The sequence below is a fragment of the Orcinus orca genome, chromosome 4 (genome assembly GCF_937001465.1).
Source record: "Orcinus orca chromosome 4, mOrcOrc1.1, whole genome shotgun sequence".
Taxonomy (NCBI): domain Eukaryota; kingdom Metazoa; phylum Chordata; class Mammalia; order Artiodactyla; family Delphinidae; genus Orcinus; species Orcinus orca.
In genome coordinates this window covers 48,349,000-48,369,476 of record NC_064562.1, presented here as the reverse complement: position 1 = coordinate 48,369,476, position 20,477 = coordinate 48,349,000, and the positions used below count along the sequence as shown (strand labels likewise).

General features: G+C 40.9%; 1 protein-coding gene across 1 annotated transcript in view; it reads left to right on the top strand.

The window, feature by feature from the left end:
* The window catches only part of FAM47E (family with sequence similarity 47 member E), a 34,724-nt gene extending 15,762 nt beyond the window's left edge, over positions 1-18,962 (top strand). Inside the window, exons 5-8 of the mRNA XM_033406530.2 lie at positions 5,446-5,646; positions 10,432-10,587; positions 11,112-11,189; positions 13,468-18,962. Of these exons, the coding sequence (XP_033262421.2) occupies positions 5,446-5,646; positions 10,432-10,587; positions 11,112-11,189; positions 13,468-13,533 (501 nt within the window). The 3' untranslated portion in view covers positions 13,534-18,962. The remainder of the gene's footprint in view (positions 1-5,445; positions 5,647-10,431; positions 10,588-11,111; positions 11,190-13,467) is intronic.
* The last annotated feature ends 1,515 nt before the right edge of the window (positions 18,963-20,477 follow it).

The following is a 20,477-nucleotide window of genomic DNA, read 5'->3' as shown; positions in this document are numbered from 1 at the left end:
TAAATTCCACTTGATCATGGTGTATGATCCTTTTAATGTGTTGTTGTATTCTGTTTGCTAGTATTTTGTTGAGGATTTTTGCATCTATGTTCATGAGTGATATTGGTCTGTAATTTTCTTTTTTTGTAGTACCTTTGTCTGGTTTTGGTATTAGGGAGGTGATGGCCTCATAGAGTGAGTTTGGGAGTGTTCCTTCCTCTGAAATTTTTTGGAAGAGTTTGAGAAGGATGGGTGTTAGCTCTTCTCTAAATGTTTGATAGAATTCACCTGTGAAGCCATCTGGTCCTGGACTTTTGTTTGTTGGAAGATTTTTAATCACAGTTTCAATTTCATTCATTGTGATTGGTCTGTTCATATTTCTGTTTCTTCCTGGTTCATTCTTGGAAAGTTATACTTTTGTAAGAATTTGTCCATTTCTTCCAGGTTGTCCATTTTATTGGCATAGAGTTGCTTGTAGTAGTGTCTTAGGATGCTTTGTATTTCTGCGGTGTCCGTTGTAACTTGTCCTTTTTCATTTCTAATTTTATTGATTTGAGTCCTTTCCCTCTTTTCCTTGATGAGTCTGGCTAATAGTTTTGTTTATCTTCTCAAAGAACCAGCCTTTAGTTTTATTGATCCTTGCTATTGTTTTCTTTGTTTCTATTTCATTTATTTCTGCTCTGATCTTTATGATTTCTTTCCTTCTACTAACTTTGGGTTTTGTTTGTTCTTCTTTCTCTAGTTCCTTTAGGTGTAAGGTTAGATTGTTTATTTGAGATTTTTCTTGTTTCTTGAGGTAGGCTTGTATAGCTAGAAACTTCCCTCTTAGAACTGCTTTTGCTGCATCCCATAGGTTTTGGATCGTCATGTTTTCATTGTCATTTGTCTCTAGGTATTTTTTGATTTTCTCTTTGATTTCTTCAGGGATCTCTTGGTTATTTAGTAATGTATTGTTTAGCCTCCATGTGTTTGTGTTTTTTAAGTTTTTTTCCCTGTAATTCATTTCTAATCTCATAGTGTCGTGGTCAGAAATGATGCTTGATATGATTTCAATTTTCTTAAATTTTCTGAGGCTTGATTTGTGACCCAAGATTTGATCTATCCTGGAGAACGTTCTGTGCGCACTGGTGAAGAAAGTGTAATCTGCTGTTTTTGGATGGAATGTCCTATAAATATCAATTAAATCTGTCTGGTCTGTTGTGTCATTTAAACTTTGTGTTTCCTTATTAATTTTCTGTTTGGATGATCTGTCCATTGGTGTAAGTGAGGTGTTAAAGTCCCCCACTATTATTGTGTTACTGTCGATTTCCTCTTTTATAGCTGTTAGCAGTTTCCTTATGTATTGAGGTGCTCCTATGTTGGGTGCATATATATTTATAATTGTTATATCTTCTTCTTGGATTGATCTCTTGATCATTATATAGTGTCTCTCCTTGTGTCTTGTAACATTCTTTATTTTAAAGTCATTTTATCTTTTATGAGTATTGCTACTCCAGCTTTCTTTTCCATTTGCATGGAATATCTTTTGCCATCCCCTCACTTTCAGTCTGTATGTGTCCCTAGGTTGAAGTGGGTCTCTTGTAGCCAGCATATAGATGGGTCTTGTTTTTCTGTCCGTTCAGCAAGCCTGTGTCTTTTGGTTGGAGAATTTAATGCATTTACATTTAAGATAATTATTGATATGTGTGTTCCTGTTACCATTTTCTTAATTGTTTTGGGTTTGTTTTTGTAGGTCCTTTACTTCTCTTGTGTTTCCCACTTAGAGAAGTTCGTTTAGCATTTGCTGTAGAGCTGGTTTGGTGATGCTGAATTCTCTTAGCTTTTGCTTGTCTGTAAAACTTTTGATTTCTCCATTGAATCTGAATGAGATCCTTGCCGGGTAGAGTAATCTTGGTTGTAGGTTCTTCCCTTTCATCACTTTAAGTATATCATGCCACTTCCTTCTGGTTTGTAGAGTTTCTGCTGAGAAATCAGCTGTTAATCTTATGGAGTTCCCTTGTATGTTATTTGTCATTTTCCCTTGCCGCTTTCAATAATTTTTCTTTGTCTTCAATTTTTGCCAATTTGATTACTGTGTGTCTCGGCATGTTTCTCCTTGGGTTTATCCTGTATGGGACTCTCTGCGCTTCCTGGACTTGGGTGGCTATTTCCTTTCCCATGTTAGGGAAGTTTTCGACTATAATCTCTTCAAATATTTTCTCTGGTCCTTTCTGTCTCTCTTCTTCTGGGACCCCTATAATGTGAATGTTGTTGCATTTAATGTTGTCGCAGAGTTCTCTTAGGCTGTCTTCATTTCTTTTCATTCTTTTTTCTTTATTCTGTTCCGCGGCAGTGAATTCCACCATTCTGTTTTCCAGGTCACTTATCCGTTCTTCTTCCTCAGTTATTCTGCTATTGATTCCTTCTAGTGTAGTTTTCATTTCAGTTATTGTATTGTTCACCTCTGTTTGTTTGTTCTTTAATTCTTCTAGGTCTTTGTTAAACATTTCTTGCATCTTCTCGATCTTTGACTCCATTCTTTTTCCGAGGTGCTGGATCATCTTCACTATCATTATTCTGAATTCTTTTCTGGATGGTTCCCTATCGCCACTTCTTTTAGTTGTTTTTCTGGGGTTTTATCTTGTTCCTTCATCTGGTATATAGCCCTCTGCCTTTTCATCTTGTCTGTCTTTCTCTGAATGTGATTTTTGTTCCACAGGCTCCAGGATTGTAGTTCTTCTTGCTTCTGCTCTCTGCCCTCTCATATATTTTTTAAAGTGGCTGTCTGCACCCAACTTTATTGAGATACAATTGACATATAACATTGTGTAATTTTAAGGTATACAATGTGATCATTTGATACATGTATATATCGCAAAATGATTACCATGATCTGGTTAGTTAACAAATCCATCACCTCACGTAATTACCTCTGTGTGTGAGGTGAGAACGTGTAAGATCTACTCTTAGCAACTTTCAAGTATATGATACAGTGTTGTTAACTAGAGTCACTATGCTGTACATTAGATTCCCCAGAACTTACTCATCTTATAATTGGTAGTTTGTACCCTTTGGGCGTCTCCCCATTTCCCCCGCCCCATTGTTTCATATTTTAATCTTTCATTTCAATGTTAGGACCTTCTTTTCTCTCTGTCCTTCCCTCTTTTTTCAATTCATTTTTCTCAGTTATATTTATCTGTAAGTACTTGGAAAGCTATGCTTGACTACAGTCGTTAATGAAAAATATTTGACATGAAGAGACTTTTGACTCAGTTATCAAGTTCTTTTCTTGCCCTCCTTCTAAGAACCTTTTTAGTTATCTATTTCTGTCCCTGAGTCCCAGTAGATGTCTAGATTCCCGATGCTTTTTCCTGAATTTCAGACTCTCTAGAATTTTCAATCCCCCTCCCCCCATTTTTTGAGTCAGTTTTAGTCAATATATTATTTTGGACTATTTCTTTGGCAAGTAATATAATTCAGACTAGATTAAGTGAGAAAAGGGAATCATCCAGAAGTATTCAGAGCTTCAGGCACAGCTGGATCTGGGTGCTAAAATGTTTTTAGGTGCTCTCCCTATCACTTAGCTACTCTCTTCTGACTTCACATTCCTGTAGTCTTTCCCTAAGAGATATCAAAAGTATTCACTAAATTTTCCAAGCTTATATCCCACCAGGCAACAACCTAACATGGGAAAAGAGCAACCTTTTTCCTGTAGGGAAAAATCCAGGGCTTACTCTCACCAGACTAACGTGGGTCACACCTGTGCCTGAATTATCCACTATGAGTAAGGAGATGGAATATGCTCATTGACTGGTCTAGGTCACATGTCCAACCCTGAGGCCAAGAGGTGGGCATGTCCAGCCCACTTGTGACAGATGGACTGAAAGTGGTGGAGGGAGGCTCTCCAGAGTGTGACTGGAGTAGGGATGCTGGACAGGGTAGGTGATGCCCACTCTACCACTGCTTGTCTACAAGCTGACTAGATAGGATTGCCCGAGTCCCAGCCCTTCCACCTCTCCCACTCCTCCTGTTGGGGACTATTCCTCTTTCGAGGCAGGAAGTGTAAGGAACCCTAGGATAATTGTTTAACTGCTGTGGTAACCAGCCTTGTTTTCAGTCCCTTATGACCAAGGTCCCATAACTGTCATACTACTTTGGTCCCAATCACATCACCCTGTGGTATTTTCTCCATAGCACTAGTTTATACTTTCCTTCCATGTTGTTTATTTATTTATTTTTTACCTCATTGATTCTGCTTGCTCTAGTTTATACCCCGACTCGATTTAATGACCCCGTGTATAAATTTCACTCCAACATCAGCTTCAGTTGCTAATGACCCCATTCTCTATATTCCCCAACTTAGATATTCCAAAGTAAGATTGTGTTGAGCCTGTAGAGCAGGAAAAAATAATTTTCCTTTTATTCTTCTAAGTTCTCTCTGGGATCTCTATAACTAAAGGCAGATTAACAAGAGAAAAATAAACAGAAGTTTATTAACAAGTATACCTCATATATACATGGGAGATACCCAGGGAAAAATGACTAACTCTCCTACGTGGCTTACAATTCAGGCTCAAATACCAACTTGCGCCAAAGACAAAGAGAGAAAGGTGTGGGGAGTCAGTAATGGGGAGGTGACCAGGAATAGGAGAACAAGAGTATGGCTTATTATGCAAATTTAAGTGGGTGCCTTTTCCTTTGCTAAGAGTGTCTGTCTTATGATTTAAAGTCTTCCTTCTCTTCCTGGAATGGAGAGGAAGACAGCCTTACAAGTGGAGTTTTTTTAATAAATGTAAATTTCACTTAAAGGGTGACTTCTACTCCGTTTCTAGATCGTTTCCTGTATTGTCTGCTGTTTCTCAAAATCATCAGCTCAAAATAAGCCTTAAGCCAGAGGCATATTTTGGGGTGCTATATTCTCCTATTCTTCAAATCTAAGTTATCTTTCAGCCATATCATAGATCCACGGTCAGTCTACAGATTAGGGGCTCTTAATGTGCCCATCTGTACTCCTGCCAGCTATGGCTGGGGGGCGGAAGGCGGGTTTGTTCTGTGCTCAAAACATGGCTGACTAAAAGGAGCCCATGGCTTCAGTAGGAGCCCCGAACAGGGCAGCTTCCTGTATAAGGGGCTGTGGGCAGAGCACAAACTAACATTTCTAGACATGTCTGGAAAATACCTCTAAAGATGTTACTACTATAAAGTGTTGGAGATGTTTGCTTTTGATCAAACAGACTGAATTTTCCTCAGCACCACTATCTCCCTCAGGACTCACTGCTTCTTGTGGGTCCTAAGTTGTCTCTTAATGCACTGACGAAGCTCTCCAGACCCCAAATACTTCTTGTCTCCTACAAATGGTGACTGAGCACTTTCTACCTCTCCTTTAAACTACCTCTCTCTTCTCCGGCCATGGTCCTGTAGATTAAAGATGGAAGAAGGAGCATTTCACCATTTGTCCTTGACTCATGCCCTGTGCTATTCTTCCAGCGGGGCCTGAACATTGATGAGGAGTTCATCCTGAAACAGTTTGACATTGACTGTCAGAGCAAACCAAGCTATAATGTGCTCCATACAATGAGACCCAGCCAGGTTCCTCTGGAGCTAAAGAAAAGGATTGGGCTGAATAACCTGCAGGAGCCACAGTTTTCCCAGAAACTGCACTATGAGCAGAGACCTCAGAAACCACAGGTAACTGCAAAAAGGGAGAAGAACTGAGAATCAAAGGAAATTAAATCGTATTCAAGTATTAAATGTTCTTGACTTCTGGTACTTCAGAAGGCACTGACCTTTTTCAGGAAAATTCTTGAAATTTTTTTGATGTTTAACATTTGTAAAAAATACAATAAATAAACATTTGTTAAAAGAATGAATATTTAATACATCTTAAAAAGTCAGTTATACAAACAAGGCAGGCCATTCAGCATTATTGTTAATATCTGAACAGTCATTATTTCCCTCTTTATGTGTCTTATATGTTGAGACAACCTCTTTGTGTGTTTTATATGTTGAAATCTATCTCTTTATGTGTTTTACATGTTGAAATTCTAATAGTCAGTAGAAATATACGTGAATGTTTATTATTGCAAGAGTAAGATGCTGCAATTAACAGTTGTGAACACTGTGTATGTCCAAAGAATTCTTGAATTTTTATGGCGGTCTTTTCGACCACAGACCATCATTCTTGACCATATGCTTGCCTGATAATTAACAAATCGCTCAGTTTCCCAGCACCAATTTCCTGTGAAGACAGAACAAGGAAGCAGAGATGAGAAAAAACAAGCTATGTTCTAAAGGGAAGTACTATGGGCCCCTGAGTACTTTTCTACACAATGTGTTAGTGCAAATATATATACACAAGTCAAATTGTGCCAGTCCAACAACAGATTTACGTGCCTAAGTGTGGGTGGGAAGCGGGGAGATTACAGAGTTAGTTTCTCTGGAAGTGAAGATAATAATTTCCCTCTGTCTTTTACACATAATCTTTGATACTATATTTCCAATATTTTTGACATACCAGCTTTGTCCTTTCATAATTGAACATGATCAGCTGACCTATTTTTACATTCATGATGTTTTCCGTCTTTGACTCTGTTGCATAAAGTTTATGAAAACTATGCATTCCATCACTAATTCAGCACTTAAAATTTTCCATTCTCCTCTCATCTTTCTAAAGGGTAAAATGCAGAATGATGCTGGACAGGCAAATTTTATCCATGTGGTTCAGGCACATGGGACCTGAACCACTGCTTGTTCTGAATCTGGGCTGAATGAAATTGCTCAATTCTCTGTATTTACAAATAATTGCACAAATGCTGCTTTATAAAGCATGGTGGTTATTGCCAAAATCGAACTTTTGACTGGCCAATGGAGGATCACTATGCAAAAGTTCAAATAGATTTCCACAGAGTATCATTTTCCTTCCACCTGAAGGACCTCCTTTAATAGTTCTAGAGTAGATCTGCGGGCGATGAATTCTTCCAGCTTTTCTATGTCTGAAGATATCCTTGTTCTTCCTCCATTTTTAAAGATATTTTTGTGGGTATAGAATTCTAGGTTCAAAGTTTTTTGTTTGTTTTTAGTCCTTTAAAAATGTTGCTCCACCGTCCTCCTGGTTGTGTTGTTTCTGATGAGAAATCTTATGTCATCCTTATCTTTGTTTTTCTGGACCTGTTTTTTCTTGGCTGCTTTTAATACTTTCTCTTTGTCACTGGTTTTGAGCAGTGTGATTATTATACACATTGGTGTATATGTCTTCATGTTTCTTGTGTCTGGAAAAGTTTGATCCTTTTGGGTCTTGCTTTTAAGAACTGTTGAGAAGGGTCAAAATAATGTTTAGTCTAGGGCTAACTCCCTACTACCGATGCAAGACCCTTCGTGTATTCTACCCAGTATCCTGTGAATCTTCGAGTTTCCCAGGAGGGAACAGGCCCTGGCCCTGGCCCTGTGTGCATGCAGGACACTGTTCTCTCTAATCCTTTTGGTTAGTTCTTTCCCAGACCTCAGGTGGTTTCCTCCCAGACATACACAGATGGAGACCCTCTGCAAACCTCTGTAGTTCCCTCTCTGTGCAGCTCTTTCCTTTCTGTTACTCTGGGCTGCAAACTTTAGCTGCCTTGGTCTTCCTGGACTCTCAGTTCTGTCTTCTCAACTCAGAAAGTCCACTAGGTTCCTCCTGGGCTCCTTCTCCTGCTCTGTGGCCTGGGAACTCTCTGCAGACAGTGAACTGGGGCAGTTGGGGGCTTATTCACTTTTTGCCTCTCAGGGATTACTGTCCTTTGCTATTTGATGTCCAGTGTCTTATAAATAAATACATATATATATTTTCAATATATATCTATATTTCGTTTTTTGGTTGTTGCAGGTGTAAGGATAAATCTGGTCCCTATTCCGGGGATGGAATCTCCATCTTTATTTTCTTATTCTACATACTCTCAGGCCTGTTATCCTCTGCTCTTTGATGTTCTTTAAAACTCTGAGCTTTTCAACTACCTTACCTTTGCTCACAGTATTCTCTCTGCCTGACGTGCCCCTCTTCTCATGTCTACACTCTTACATCTTCCTTTAGACACAGGTCAGATGCCAATTTTTCCATGGAGTTTTCTCCAGGTCCTTCGGTTGACATTAACTTATTCTTACTTCTAATCTCTCACAGCAGTTTCTGCCTCTATTGTAGCATGTTTCTCTTGGCCCTGTATATTCATTCATCCATTTATTTATACATTAATTCAACAAACACTTCTGAGCATCTGTTACTATGTGCTGAAAAGTGCTGGGACCAAATGAAGGACTGTTTCCTGCATTTAAGGAGCTTACGGTCTAGTGAGGTCAATGGATAAATGACTAACTATAATGAAATGATGTCATGGTTCATCCGGGTTGTAGGAAGAAGTAACCAGTTCCACCAGGCATGGGCTGAGGGTGGGTACAGTTAAGACTTCACAGAAGAAATTATGTTTGTACTGAATCTTGAAAGATCACGAGGTACCCAGCCACCTAACGTATTCCAGAGCTCAAGTTCTTTAGTGGAGCAGTATGTAGATTGTGTTCCTCTCTCTTCCTTTCTTTTTTCCTCTCTTTCCTCTCCTACCCTCCTTACTTTAATTCAGTGGTTCTCAGCCAGGACAATTTTGTCCCCTTCCCCACCCCCACACCCCACCAGGGATATTTGGCAACGTTGGAGATGACATTTTTGGTTGTCACAATTTGGAGATGCTACTGGCATCTCGTGGGTGGAGACCAGGAATGCTGCCCAACATCTTACAATGCATAGGACAGCACCACCGACCCCCACCTCCAGCAAAGAATTATCCAGCTCAAAATGTCAATAACGCTGAAGTTAAGAAACCTGATTTTAACCCAACAAATATTTATTGAGCACCTGTTATGTCCTAAGTATTGTTCTAGATGCCAGGGGGATGTAGCGGGGAACAAGCTCAGAAGCTTACATTTTAGAAGGTCAGAGGTGAGACAACAAACAATCAGAAAAATATACAGCATGTCAAGCGGCGGTAAGTGCTGTTCAGAAAAATGAGGCAGGGAAAGAAGACAAGCAGTGTTGTGAGGGGTTACAGTTTTTGAATTGGGTGGTCAGGGAAGATACAACTGAAAAGATGACCTAAAATAGGTAAGAGAGTGAGCCATGTGGGTGTCTTGGGGAAGAGCATCATGGAGAGGGAACAGTGAGTGCAAAGGCACTGAGGCAGCAGTGTGATAGGTGCTCTAGAAACAGCAAGGAGGTCAGTCTGCTTGGAATGGAGGGATCATAATGCTGAATCCAGCTCTGGGAAGGGATTTCCCTCCCCTCTGCTCTGTCCCATCATCTCTGTTTCAGGCAGGTGTTTCTGGCTTGACTCTAGAATGGCCACACGTTCCACCTCATAGTTTAGACATGAGTGAGAAGACGGAGGAGCAGGGTCTTTGTGTTTCATGTTTCTTTGTCCTACACAAGCGTTAGACCTCCTTTCATGAGACAATGAGCGGGTATTGCATCACAGCATCAGGCTGTGAACCAGCAGATGCACTCCTGAGGAATGGGAGAAAGAAAGGAAAGACATCTCTTCCTCCCCCTCTTTCTCTCTTCCTCCCCCTCTTTCTCTCTTCCTCCCCCTCTTTCTCTCTTCCTCCCCCTCTTTCTCTCTTCCTCCCCCTCTTTCTCTCTTCCAATTAAAGAGGCGAGGGACTTCCCTGGTGGTCCAGTGGTTGAGACTTCACGCTCCCAATGCAGGGGGCCGGGTTCGATCCCTGGTCAGGGAACTAGATCCCATACGCTGCAACTAAGAGTTCGCATGCTGCAACTAAAAAGGTCCCGCATGCCACAACTGCAGATCCCACACACGGCAGCCATGAAGATCCCACGTGCCGCAACTCAGACATGGTGCAGCCAAATAAATAAATAAACACATAAATATTTTTTTAATTAAAAACTAAAGAGGCAAGAGACTGGTGTTGAATAGCATTTGGATCAAAAGTAGTGTACCATTTACAAAGCTGAGTATAGAGCTGGGCTCACAGAGAGGCTGATAACTTCTTATTTTGGTTGACTGAGTATTGTTGAAGGTCATTACCCTTCACTGAAATATGTGATTCTTACATGAGTTCTAGCTGCTTCACATAGTTCTCTCCTTTAGTCTTCCCAACAACCCTATGGGGTAGATACTATTATCTCTATTTTACAAATGAAGCATTTAACTAACTTGTCCATGGACTCATAGCTACTAAGTGGGGAAGGCTGGATTTGAGCCCAGGTTTGTCTAAATCCAAAAGCCATGCTTAACTACCACATTATTTTCTCAGTCATGAACTTTTCATGTTACCTTTGTAAATCAAAGCACACTGAAACTTCATAAAATACTTTGGCAAGGAGTAACCATAGATTAAAAATAAATGATACTGCTTTCATAAGCTAAATCTTAGCTTTATTGAAATGACAAACCAAACAAACTAATGAAATTGGGAATTATGTTATTTCTACAGAATCCTTATAAACCAAAGTGGGTGAAGATGAGGTACGGAGCATGGTATCTGAACACCAAGTTGTGGAAAAAGCAAAGAGCCGATGAGCCTTTGGTTGACCCCAAGGTCTTACATAAAGCTCAAGATGAGAATATGAAAAAGGAGCTATGGGAACAGGTATGTGTATATGCTGAGACTTGATCATCTGAGCTGAAGGTTGTCACCGTGCATTAAGATAAATTGCAATGTGGTTGAAAGGGGCTTGTTATGAATAAGGAAAGACTGTCACCGTTGTGGCTCTCATCACTTAGGAAATTCCGAGGGTTTTAAGGCCTCTGTGCCAGGAATGGGAAGAAGACCCAATATCTCTTATTATAAATCACAGTATCACAATTATTAATCTCAAATAGATTAGATTCCGGACATCCTAGGTCAATAATGATCTAATTGATAAAATGTGTTGCTTATCCTTGATACAAGGGTAAGAAAAAGAACAGAGAAAGGAGAGAAGGTTGGATATCTTTTGAAAGCCTTTGTATTCATCAACTTCTGAACGTTATTTACACACATATTCCTAAATGAGAAGGAAGTCGTTTAAAATAACATACTTGATAAATGGCTAAGTGCTTTTAATTAGGACAAATAATGAAATCAAGCTTCTGACAGCTGACCGGTTTTTTAAAGTGTGGGCCCTCTTTTAGGAGGAGCTACTTGCAGACCTGCATGGAACAGCTGCCTTTAAGGATTTCATTCTGCGCAGGGGCTACAGGATGCCGAGTGTGAGTAAAGGGCCGGAAAGACCTCGGAAAGACCTGCTGAGGGGCTCACAGTTGTTGATGGGAAGGGGTCAGCACCCTGACAAAATCAAAATACTTCTTCTACAGGGACACACCAGGACTCAGCCCTGGGAGAAGGGGTGTGCTTTCCCCAGACGGGGGCCCACAGATGGGCTTTGGCGTCCTGCTCTTTTCAGGAGCAGACAGGAGCCTGTTTGGCTCCTGCTGTCTCCCTGCTGACTCACCTTCCTTGGGTTTGGCCTTAACGGGGCCAAAGTGAAAGGGATCCATGTGCAGGGCGTGAGCCTGCTACTAAAACAATGAATTCTCCAGGAAGTGTCCAGTCTCCTTCACTTCTACTTCCAAGGAGCCATGCTGGGGTCAGGACGAAGTGGAGCTGGGAGTGGAGCTGGGACTATTATTGTGCTATTTGTGGGGTACATGAGGACGCAGACTAGGGCCAAAGGTCACTTCCCGGACAGCCCTGCAGCCTCTTCTGTCTTTTTTCCACTTTGTCTTTCCCTCTCCCTGAGCTTGTAGTGCTGGTCGTCCCCCCACCTCCCACGTGGAGGGCTCCCCCGGGAGGCCACAGATAACAAGAGTGGGGTGGGAGGCTGGCAGAGCAGACCGTTTAGCAGGAGGGCCTGCAGCCTGGAGATCTGTCCCCAGACCAGCCCTGTCACCATGGCAGGAAGCCAGCTGGGCCTGGGGCCCAAGTCGTGGCTGATAAGTTCTGTGTTTGTCCAGAGTCCCCTGTGCTCACGGCCCGTGGAGTCCTTAGGAGGACATGCAGCCAGATGGTAGAAGTTCCTGGAACTAGGATACTGGATTTCTTTTTTTCTAAGAGCGATAAAACTAACAACAGCTTACACTTACTGGCAAATAGATATATTGACCAATCTCAGATCCAGACTTGTTCAAAGTTAAATCAGGTGATGTGAAGGGAAAGTCTAGAGTACTTTCTAGATAATAGACTAATGGGCTAGAAGATTCCATTCTAGAACTAGGATGAAATCTCTCCAATAGCTTTGAGCATCAACAGTGGGCCTACATAAGTATATTTTATAGACTTAGATATAAGTATATATCTTATATATAAGATACTTATATATAAGATATAGTTAATATACTTACACATATTTTTGTACTTATGTATTTAGTCACTGCCTCATCTGCATATATGGCCTACATAAGTATATTTTATATATTTATATGTATAATATATTAAATATGCTTATATATTTTATATAACATAATTGTATGTATGATTATATATTTATATAATACACACAAAATTATACTTAAGCATAAATATAATTATGTGATATATATGTGTATATACACACACACACACACACACACACACACACACACACACACACACAGAGACATATATATTCTTCTTGCCAAGGAGATATACGTATATACATATATATCCCTGTTTGCTCTTGACGTTATAGTGACTCATAGTTTTTTCTTTAGTGGCAAAAGAGGATGCTTTATTTATTTTGATTTGTCCCCTGTTGGTTTAATCCATTCTGCTGCTGAACATTTAGTTCAATTTTGGGCAAAAGGAAGCATGCCTGACTCACTAGTTACTCTTTTAGCTGCATCAACTAAAGAGAGGTGATGCCCCTGGCTATGGCTGAGCCCCCTGAGAACACCTGTCACTCAAAACCCTGGAATATTTTCTCCCTTTATTCTTACATCCTATATCCTCTATTTTATCAGTAGGATTTCAACTAAAAGAGAGGGGGGAATCTATTATGGTAAATTATCTATCTATATATAAAATCATTACTTATTTAAATTTATATGTGAGCATTCATTCTCTTTTTACTCCCTTAAATGTCTATGTACACCTTGTATACATACATGTTTATGTATGTTACATGAGCATACATACTTAACATACACATTCCAGTATCTGCTGCTGGATTAACTGCTCTGTGCATTACCTACAGCTTCATTCCCTCGGCTACACAGAAGCCCCAGGCCTTTAATAGCAGAGATGAGCAGCACAAGGCTGTGCCGAGCTGGCCCGGGCTGGACTTGGCCACAGAAAGAGTGTGGATTATATCTAGATATTCCTGATGGTGTGCAACTACTTTCCAAAGTCCACCATCTCGCACGGTCTATCATCGACATCAGATTTTGGGTCCTATCAGGATATACATCAGAGTGTGAGACTGTGAATTCGGGTATGGTAGTGGTTGTGACTAGACTGTACAATTTTCGTTTGCCAATTTAAAGGAGTTTCTCTCATCTTTTTTTTTTTTAGTTCCTTGAGAAGATGTGTATGAGGAAGGAATGTAAATGTGAATGTAACAAGACTTCTGTAAAATAACTCAAGCATGGAAGAATCTTGGGAAGATGATTAGACAGATTTCATTTACTATATACTTGGCTATTTCTCTCTCTCTTTAAACATTAAACAAAATTTATAATGAATGTCCCACCATAGTTGTACAATTTTGACTTGGCAACATCCATAAAATTTATAACTAATACAAACATTTCAGAATAGTCTTCTGCTTCAGTTAATCAATATTTTATATATTTTATCAACCGTGAGATCAATTTCATATTTGGTATTCTAACATTTTGATAGCATTGTCAATATTACATAGTTATATCAACTATTTGTAAAAATAAATAAAACCATAAAAAAGCAGAATTGCTCTATTTCATTTTCCCAGAGCATTATTTTCCCTGGTTTTGAGTGAATAGCTCCTTTACTCTTTCTTTACAATATAATTTTCTTTCATTTTGAATTAAGCTTACTGAGGGTTTTTTGGCATGTTAATCTTGATAATAAATGTGTACCTATAATATAATGTCATGGGTCATAAAGTTTAATGGAAACTCAAGATGACATATTTTTACATTAAATTTTTAAAAATTATTTTATTTAACATGTTAATGCTCATGTTAGGAAAATTAGAAAATATAGACTAACAAAAAGAACGTAGAAAATACAAATACTTCCTATAGAGTCAGCAGTAACTACTCTTTACTCATTGGAATGCCTCCTTCCAGATCTTTCCCTCTGAAATACCCTCTGGATAATTTAATCAAAGGAATTTATTTAAAGGATATTGGATCCCAAAGTTTTATCAGTTATAGTATTTGTCTTCAAATACAGAATCTCTGGGTGATGGATGACCTTTCATCCTCTGGGTCTGTCATGATCCCATTTCAATAATCTGTAGGCTGTGAGTGAGTCTTTACTATACACTCTATGCATCTGGACACATTAGGGTGATGGAGTACATGACAGAAGCAATGAACGCATAGTGTCAACCCATTGCTGTGAAATGAGTTTCAGTGTTGAGTGGGATACCGTGGTGGTGAATGAGCATGCAGGAAGTGTAGAAATGTTGGTGTGGGCAGAAGTTTGTTAAGCAGGAAAGCAAATCCAATTGCAGAATAGGTTGCTATTCTAGTCAGGCCACTTTCCTCTGACTCCCTTGCTGTTTCAACTTGTCATACATGCCCGCTTGGTAGCCCATGGGAGCCCCAAAGCCTGAGAGCCCAGAGGAGGCATCCAGTTCTACCAGGCAAGCTGGGGCAGGATTCTGACATTCAAGTGCTGAGCCAAGATGGTGTTGGCGGTGGTCTGGAGAGAATGCATTTCTTCCCCTGGACACATTGTTCCTGGCTTTGTTACATTCAAGCCTAATTCACATTAGGGACTCAAGTTTGGTTTTAATTACTGGACAATTATTCCACAGAAGCAGGAGCCAGGGCAGCCTTCGTGAGGGGAAATCCAAGTTGCTGAACCCACGTGGAGCCTGCATTTCTGCCTCCATGCCCACTTTGCCCATGAGATCACTGGGCAACATTGGAATTTCTGGAGAAGGAAGCGGGCTGGCATGCAGAGGATAGGTCAAACTTTTCACCTGATTATTGAGCGCTTCCTCTACAGTGGAGGGCTTTTGGTGGGTATTCACAAAGAACCAAATACTCCCATACTCTGGATCCATTCTGAGCGATCCCCTGTATACCTCTTCTCCCAAATCTCTTTGTCACTATCCCTGCATTCTTGATCCTTCCAAGTCTCTGGCTACTAAGCTAAGCCATCAGCTGCTGACCATTAGTTGGTGACATGCACCTCAGCCCATTTCTCCTTTCAGACAAAGTGGTCAACAGGATGAAATGCTTACATTTCTGTCTACTGGAAAATTCCCCTTCTCAGCTGCTCTTCAGGGCCACCCTTGAGTTGGGCTACAGTGTTGTGGCAGTCCACTTGTGGCTGCTGCCGTCATATAGTGGAGGTTGTCTGTTTCATCACTTGGACTTAGAGAACGTCCCCAGGTCAAATGTGTAGGCTGAGGAAGATGACAGGGTGGTAGGAGCGGGCACACCATGCAATTTGTTCTGTCTTCAATTCCTGGTCAAGCCCAGCCCTAAATAGAAAACTTTCACTTGATTACGAGAAGCAAAATAATTTGGTAATTACGTGTGTGGACTTTGGAGCAGGAGGGCCTGGATTCAAACCAAGCTCTGCTACTTATTTGCTATATGACTATGGGGCAAGTTGCTTATCCTCTCTCTGCTTCAGTTTTCTCATCTAAAGTAAGGATAGTAGCAATAATAACAGTACTATCTCCCAGAATGGTGGTGGGGATTAAAGGGAATGTTACCAGTAAAGTGCTTAGAACACAGCCTGGCACTGTGCACACACACTAAATGTTAGCTGACTTCATGGCTTAGTGGATCAGATGACCCTGGTGGACAATGGGCACCAGTCGCTTGGTTACCTAAGGTCTCAGGATCAGGCTGCCGTATTAACTGGTGCCAAGCAACAAACGGAGATTGGTTTCTCCAAAGGAGAACAGTTACATGCCACAGAGCTCCTGGCTCAGCTGCAAAGCCCTGGGGGCCTGTGCTCTGATTCGCCTTTCTGGACGTGCCGAAGCTCCATTCAGCAGCTCTCTGTGCCACAGGTGCTTTGAGCACGCTGGATACATTGGATCAGAGGGCAGAGATTTCGGGACCAGCTGAAAGCCTTCTCTTGCTTCAGGCTGCCCTCAGAGCCGGCAGCCTCTCAGATTACTAAAGCAATGAGCTGAAACAGCACATCTAAATCTGGCCTCCAAAATCCAAAGAGAAGTGCAAGTGGCACGTCGTTACATGTTATTTCCAACACCCAGACATAATAGACGTAAATAACCTCAAGAGCATAGATGCTAACAAAAGGTGTTAAAAACCAGGAAGAGATGAGGTTTTGAGTTCTGTTACCTTTGGTTTTAATATAATTTATTTTAATTGTAAGTCTATTTAAGTTTTAGTAATGACTGTGTTTACCAACCAACTTGCTAAATTCCTGCAAATTTAACAGTTGGCTTTTGGGAGCTAGGATAAACTGCCTCTAGCACATGGGGAGCATTCAAGGCAGTGAGGGATGTTAGGGGTGAAGAATAAAGAGAGCTGGCTACCCCGGCCTCCTGCCAGCCTATTTCCACAAAGGTCATTACAGAGTCCTCGCGCAAAGTGGGAAAATCCTCACCACAGAGGGAGTAGGGAGAACTTCTCTGACAAGGAAGGCTGCAGCGGTTTGGGTCTGCCAGGGAGCAAATGGCAAAAGGGCATTAGATGCTTGAGAGGTTTATTGGGGTGGGAGCGGCAGAACCGAGGGAGAGCCTTTAGATTCTGATGCGTGTGTGATCCCTGCGGAAGGACAGAGGGAGGAAAAGAAGATACGGTCTTGAACTGCAGCACAGTTCAAAGGAAGGTTTGGCCAGGCCAATGGGGAGACCTTAAGTCAAGGTCGCCAAGAGGAGGAGTCGCACATTTTGCTAAAATGGGCCTGCCTTGGCACTTCTGCATGCTCTGTCGTTGGCTGGGAGCAGCCCAGGGGAGTATGGCCTCGGCGAGAGGGCGAAAGATCCAGAGGGGTAGCAGCTGGGTCCATCAGTCATTTGTGTTCCTTGCAACAGGAGATCTGAGCAGCATATTTTCATAGGGTTGGGAGTTTAGGGAACTTGAAGCCATCTGAACATTCCCATATATTCACAGTTCAGCATTCAGGGTCTCGCTCTTTCCCAATCTATACTCTGTCTTCACCTACGAGATCTTACAAAGCTGTGAATTCAAATGATATTTTAATTCAGCAAATTAAAGGATCATTTTTTTTTTCTTTTTCTTTCTCAGTTCAATAGCTGCAAGACATGAGATTACTTTAGACAATCCCAAGGACTTTTCTAATTTGGGAAGTTTGTGTTTGTTTAAAAAAAGGTCCACAAATTATTTGATGCACCTGTCTTCAAAATGCAGGGTCTAACCCCTTTTCCCCTTGAATGTGGGCTGTACCTAGACTTGATTTTAAGGAACAGAATGTGGAAGAAGTGATGAGGTGTCATTCTGAAACTAAAGCATGAAAGACATTGTGGCTTCCTCGTTCTCACTTGAATCACTTGGGAGAGACTAGCTGCTGTGTTGTGAGGACACCCAAGCTGTCTATGGAAAGGCTCACATGGCAAGGAACTGAAGCCTTCTGCAAATAGCCATGTGAAAAGCCGTCTTGGAAGTGGATCCTTCAGCCCCCATTAAGCCTTCAGATGAGATTGCAACCACTGCTGACATCCTGACTGCAACCATATGAGAGATCCTGAGCCAGAACCACTCAGAGAAGATGCTTCTGAATTCCTAACCCATAAAAATGACTCTAATGTTGGTTGTTTTAAACCATTAAATTTACTGATTATTTGTTATGCAGCAATAGATAACTAATAGATTTTTGTGCCTGGAAGTGGGATGCTATAACAAGAATGTAAAATGTGAAAGGGAACAGGATTGAGAAGTGGGTTGAAACTGGAAGAACTTTGAAGAAACTGTTGGCAGAAGTCTCATAGACTGTGAAGAGGCTGTGGGTGAAGGCTGGCAGGAAAATGAGGTAAATGCAGTTGGAAATCGGGAGAAGTGGTCTCCTTGTTATGTAATAGCAGGAAGTTTATCCATACTGTCACCTGAAGTAACGTGGAAAGTAGAAAAACTACCTAATGAACTGGTGATGTAACTAAGGAGATTTTTATACAGAGTGTTGAAGGTACCGCCTGGTTTCTTGCTGCTTATAGTAAAATGCAAGAGGAGATCGATAAGCCAAAGGGACAGTTTAACCAAAAGCAACCAGGACTTGATGGTTTTGTAAACTCCTAGCCTCTCAGATGACAAATGATGTTTAAATTAAGAAATGATTTGTAGCAAAGATCAAATCCAAAAGAACACATCAAAGGACATGCCAGGAAAACATGGTCTAAAGATGAATCCAAGGATGTAATTGTTAAATCCCTTGTTAAGACCTCAGAAAGTTCAAAGGTGACGCTTCAGAGTACATTCAGGCAGACAAAAATGCTACTGAAATTTTTAAAAGTGTGCCTCACAGTTTTAGTCAAACAATAGAGCGTCTAAGGAAGTGGAGGACGTTGTTCTTCAGCACACTCTCAAGGTAGAGAAGGGCTTATCTTCAAGATAGTTGTGGGGAATTCCCTGGCGGTCCAGTGGTTAGGACTCTGTGCTTCCACTGCCCGGGGCCCAGGTTCAATCCCTGGCTGGGGAGCTAAGATCCCGTAAGCTGCGGCCCCAAATAAAAGAGATTTGTGGTTTTGGCTCTTAAATAATGATGTGGACCGTCTAAGATTCACAGGAGACCTGCAAAGTTTTTTGAAGAACTATAGCGCAATAAACACTGCCAGCCTGGACTAAAATGGGGGTTGTCTAGAAAGGGGCTAAGTGTATTTTGCATATGAGAGCAAACTGTTACTGAAGTGAATGTAGGTCCCCCTCCAAAGTCATGCCTGCACCACTCCTGCACCAACAGGCCAGCAGAGCTGCTGCAGATTATTCCCAGTTCCGGCACCTCACTGATAGCCATTATATCGCCCATCATTCATCATGTTATCTTCTTTGATTACTCATTAATGGTGTGTCTCCCTCACTAGAGTATAAGCTCATGAGGGCAGGGAAGGTATAGGTTTTTCCTAGTGTCCTGCAGAGTGCCTAGAGTCCTACATAGTTGGGGCTCAAACTATGCATTTATTGAATGAATGGATGAATATCAGGAATGGTGAAGCACCAAAAAAGAGGCAAATTTCCCGAAAAAAATTTTTTTAAGAATTGACAGTTATCTTCTTGGGAGAGAGTGAGGTAGACTAGAAAAGGACATACCTAAGCAAAACTATGATGAGGGCAAAGTTTGAGGTGACCATTATCCCCTGTTTCTTGTCTTCTTCCTCTTTTCAGGATTATTCTTTAACTGCTTCCCGATCCCACCCACCTACCCAACCATGGCACTGTAAGTATTGGTAACTGTTAAAATGTGTCAAAAAGAAAGTTGATGTGTCGCCAATACCTTAGAGTGGATTTGCTTGATATTTTAAAATCTAGAGGGAGAACGAACCAAAGGAATGAATTTCTAAAGGAAGAATTTCCTACAGTGGGCTTCTGCCTCGGAGGGGTGGTGAGGGAAGCAGGGCTTCTCCAGTCCTCCACACCAGAATGTACAGTGCCACCTGCTCTGCTCACATAGAAAGTAGGTTCTATGTTTTTGCTCATGCTGCAGAAAAAAAATGGGCTAAGTCATAAAAAAATACAACAGACCAAAATCATTTCTTAAATGGTCAAGGTCACAAATAAAAAAAAATTAAAACAAGGTATCAATTTTTGTCTATCAAATTGGCAAAGATTTTTTTTAAGACAAAACTAATATTGGCAAAAATGCTAAGAAAAAGGTGCATATATTCAACTTGTGAAAGTGGGAAAAGATACAGACTTTTTGTAGGGCAATTTGGCTATCCAAAGCCTTAAAAAAAACCAGAATAAATAAGCAACTTTGTGTGTGTGTGTGTGTGTGTGTGTGTGTGTACATATGTACAGATGTATATAGCCTTTGACACAACAATTCAATTTCTGGGAATTTTGAGTGAGTAGAGGCCAGGGATGCTGCTAAACATCCCATAATGCACAGGCACCTCCTCACAACAAAGAATAATCCTGTCTAAAATATCAATAGTGCTGAGGTTGAAAAAGTTGGCCCTATAGCATGTGATCCAAGAGAAGGCAAGGAGGAAGCACAATGCCTTTTATAACCTAGTCTTGGAAATCACACATCACCACTTCTGCCATATTCTATTAGAAGTAAGTGGCTAAGTACAGCCCACCTTCAAGAAGAGGAGAACTGAACTCCTCCAAATTTCCTTCGAAGGGAAGAATATCAAATAATTTGTGGCCATAGTATAAGACCAGCGCAGCCTGTCTTTTAGCCACAAATTATTTATGTTGCTCTCATAT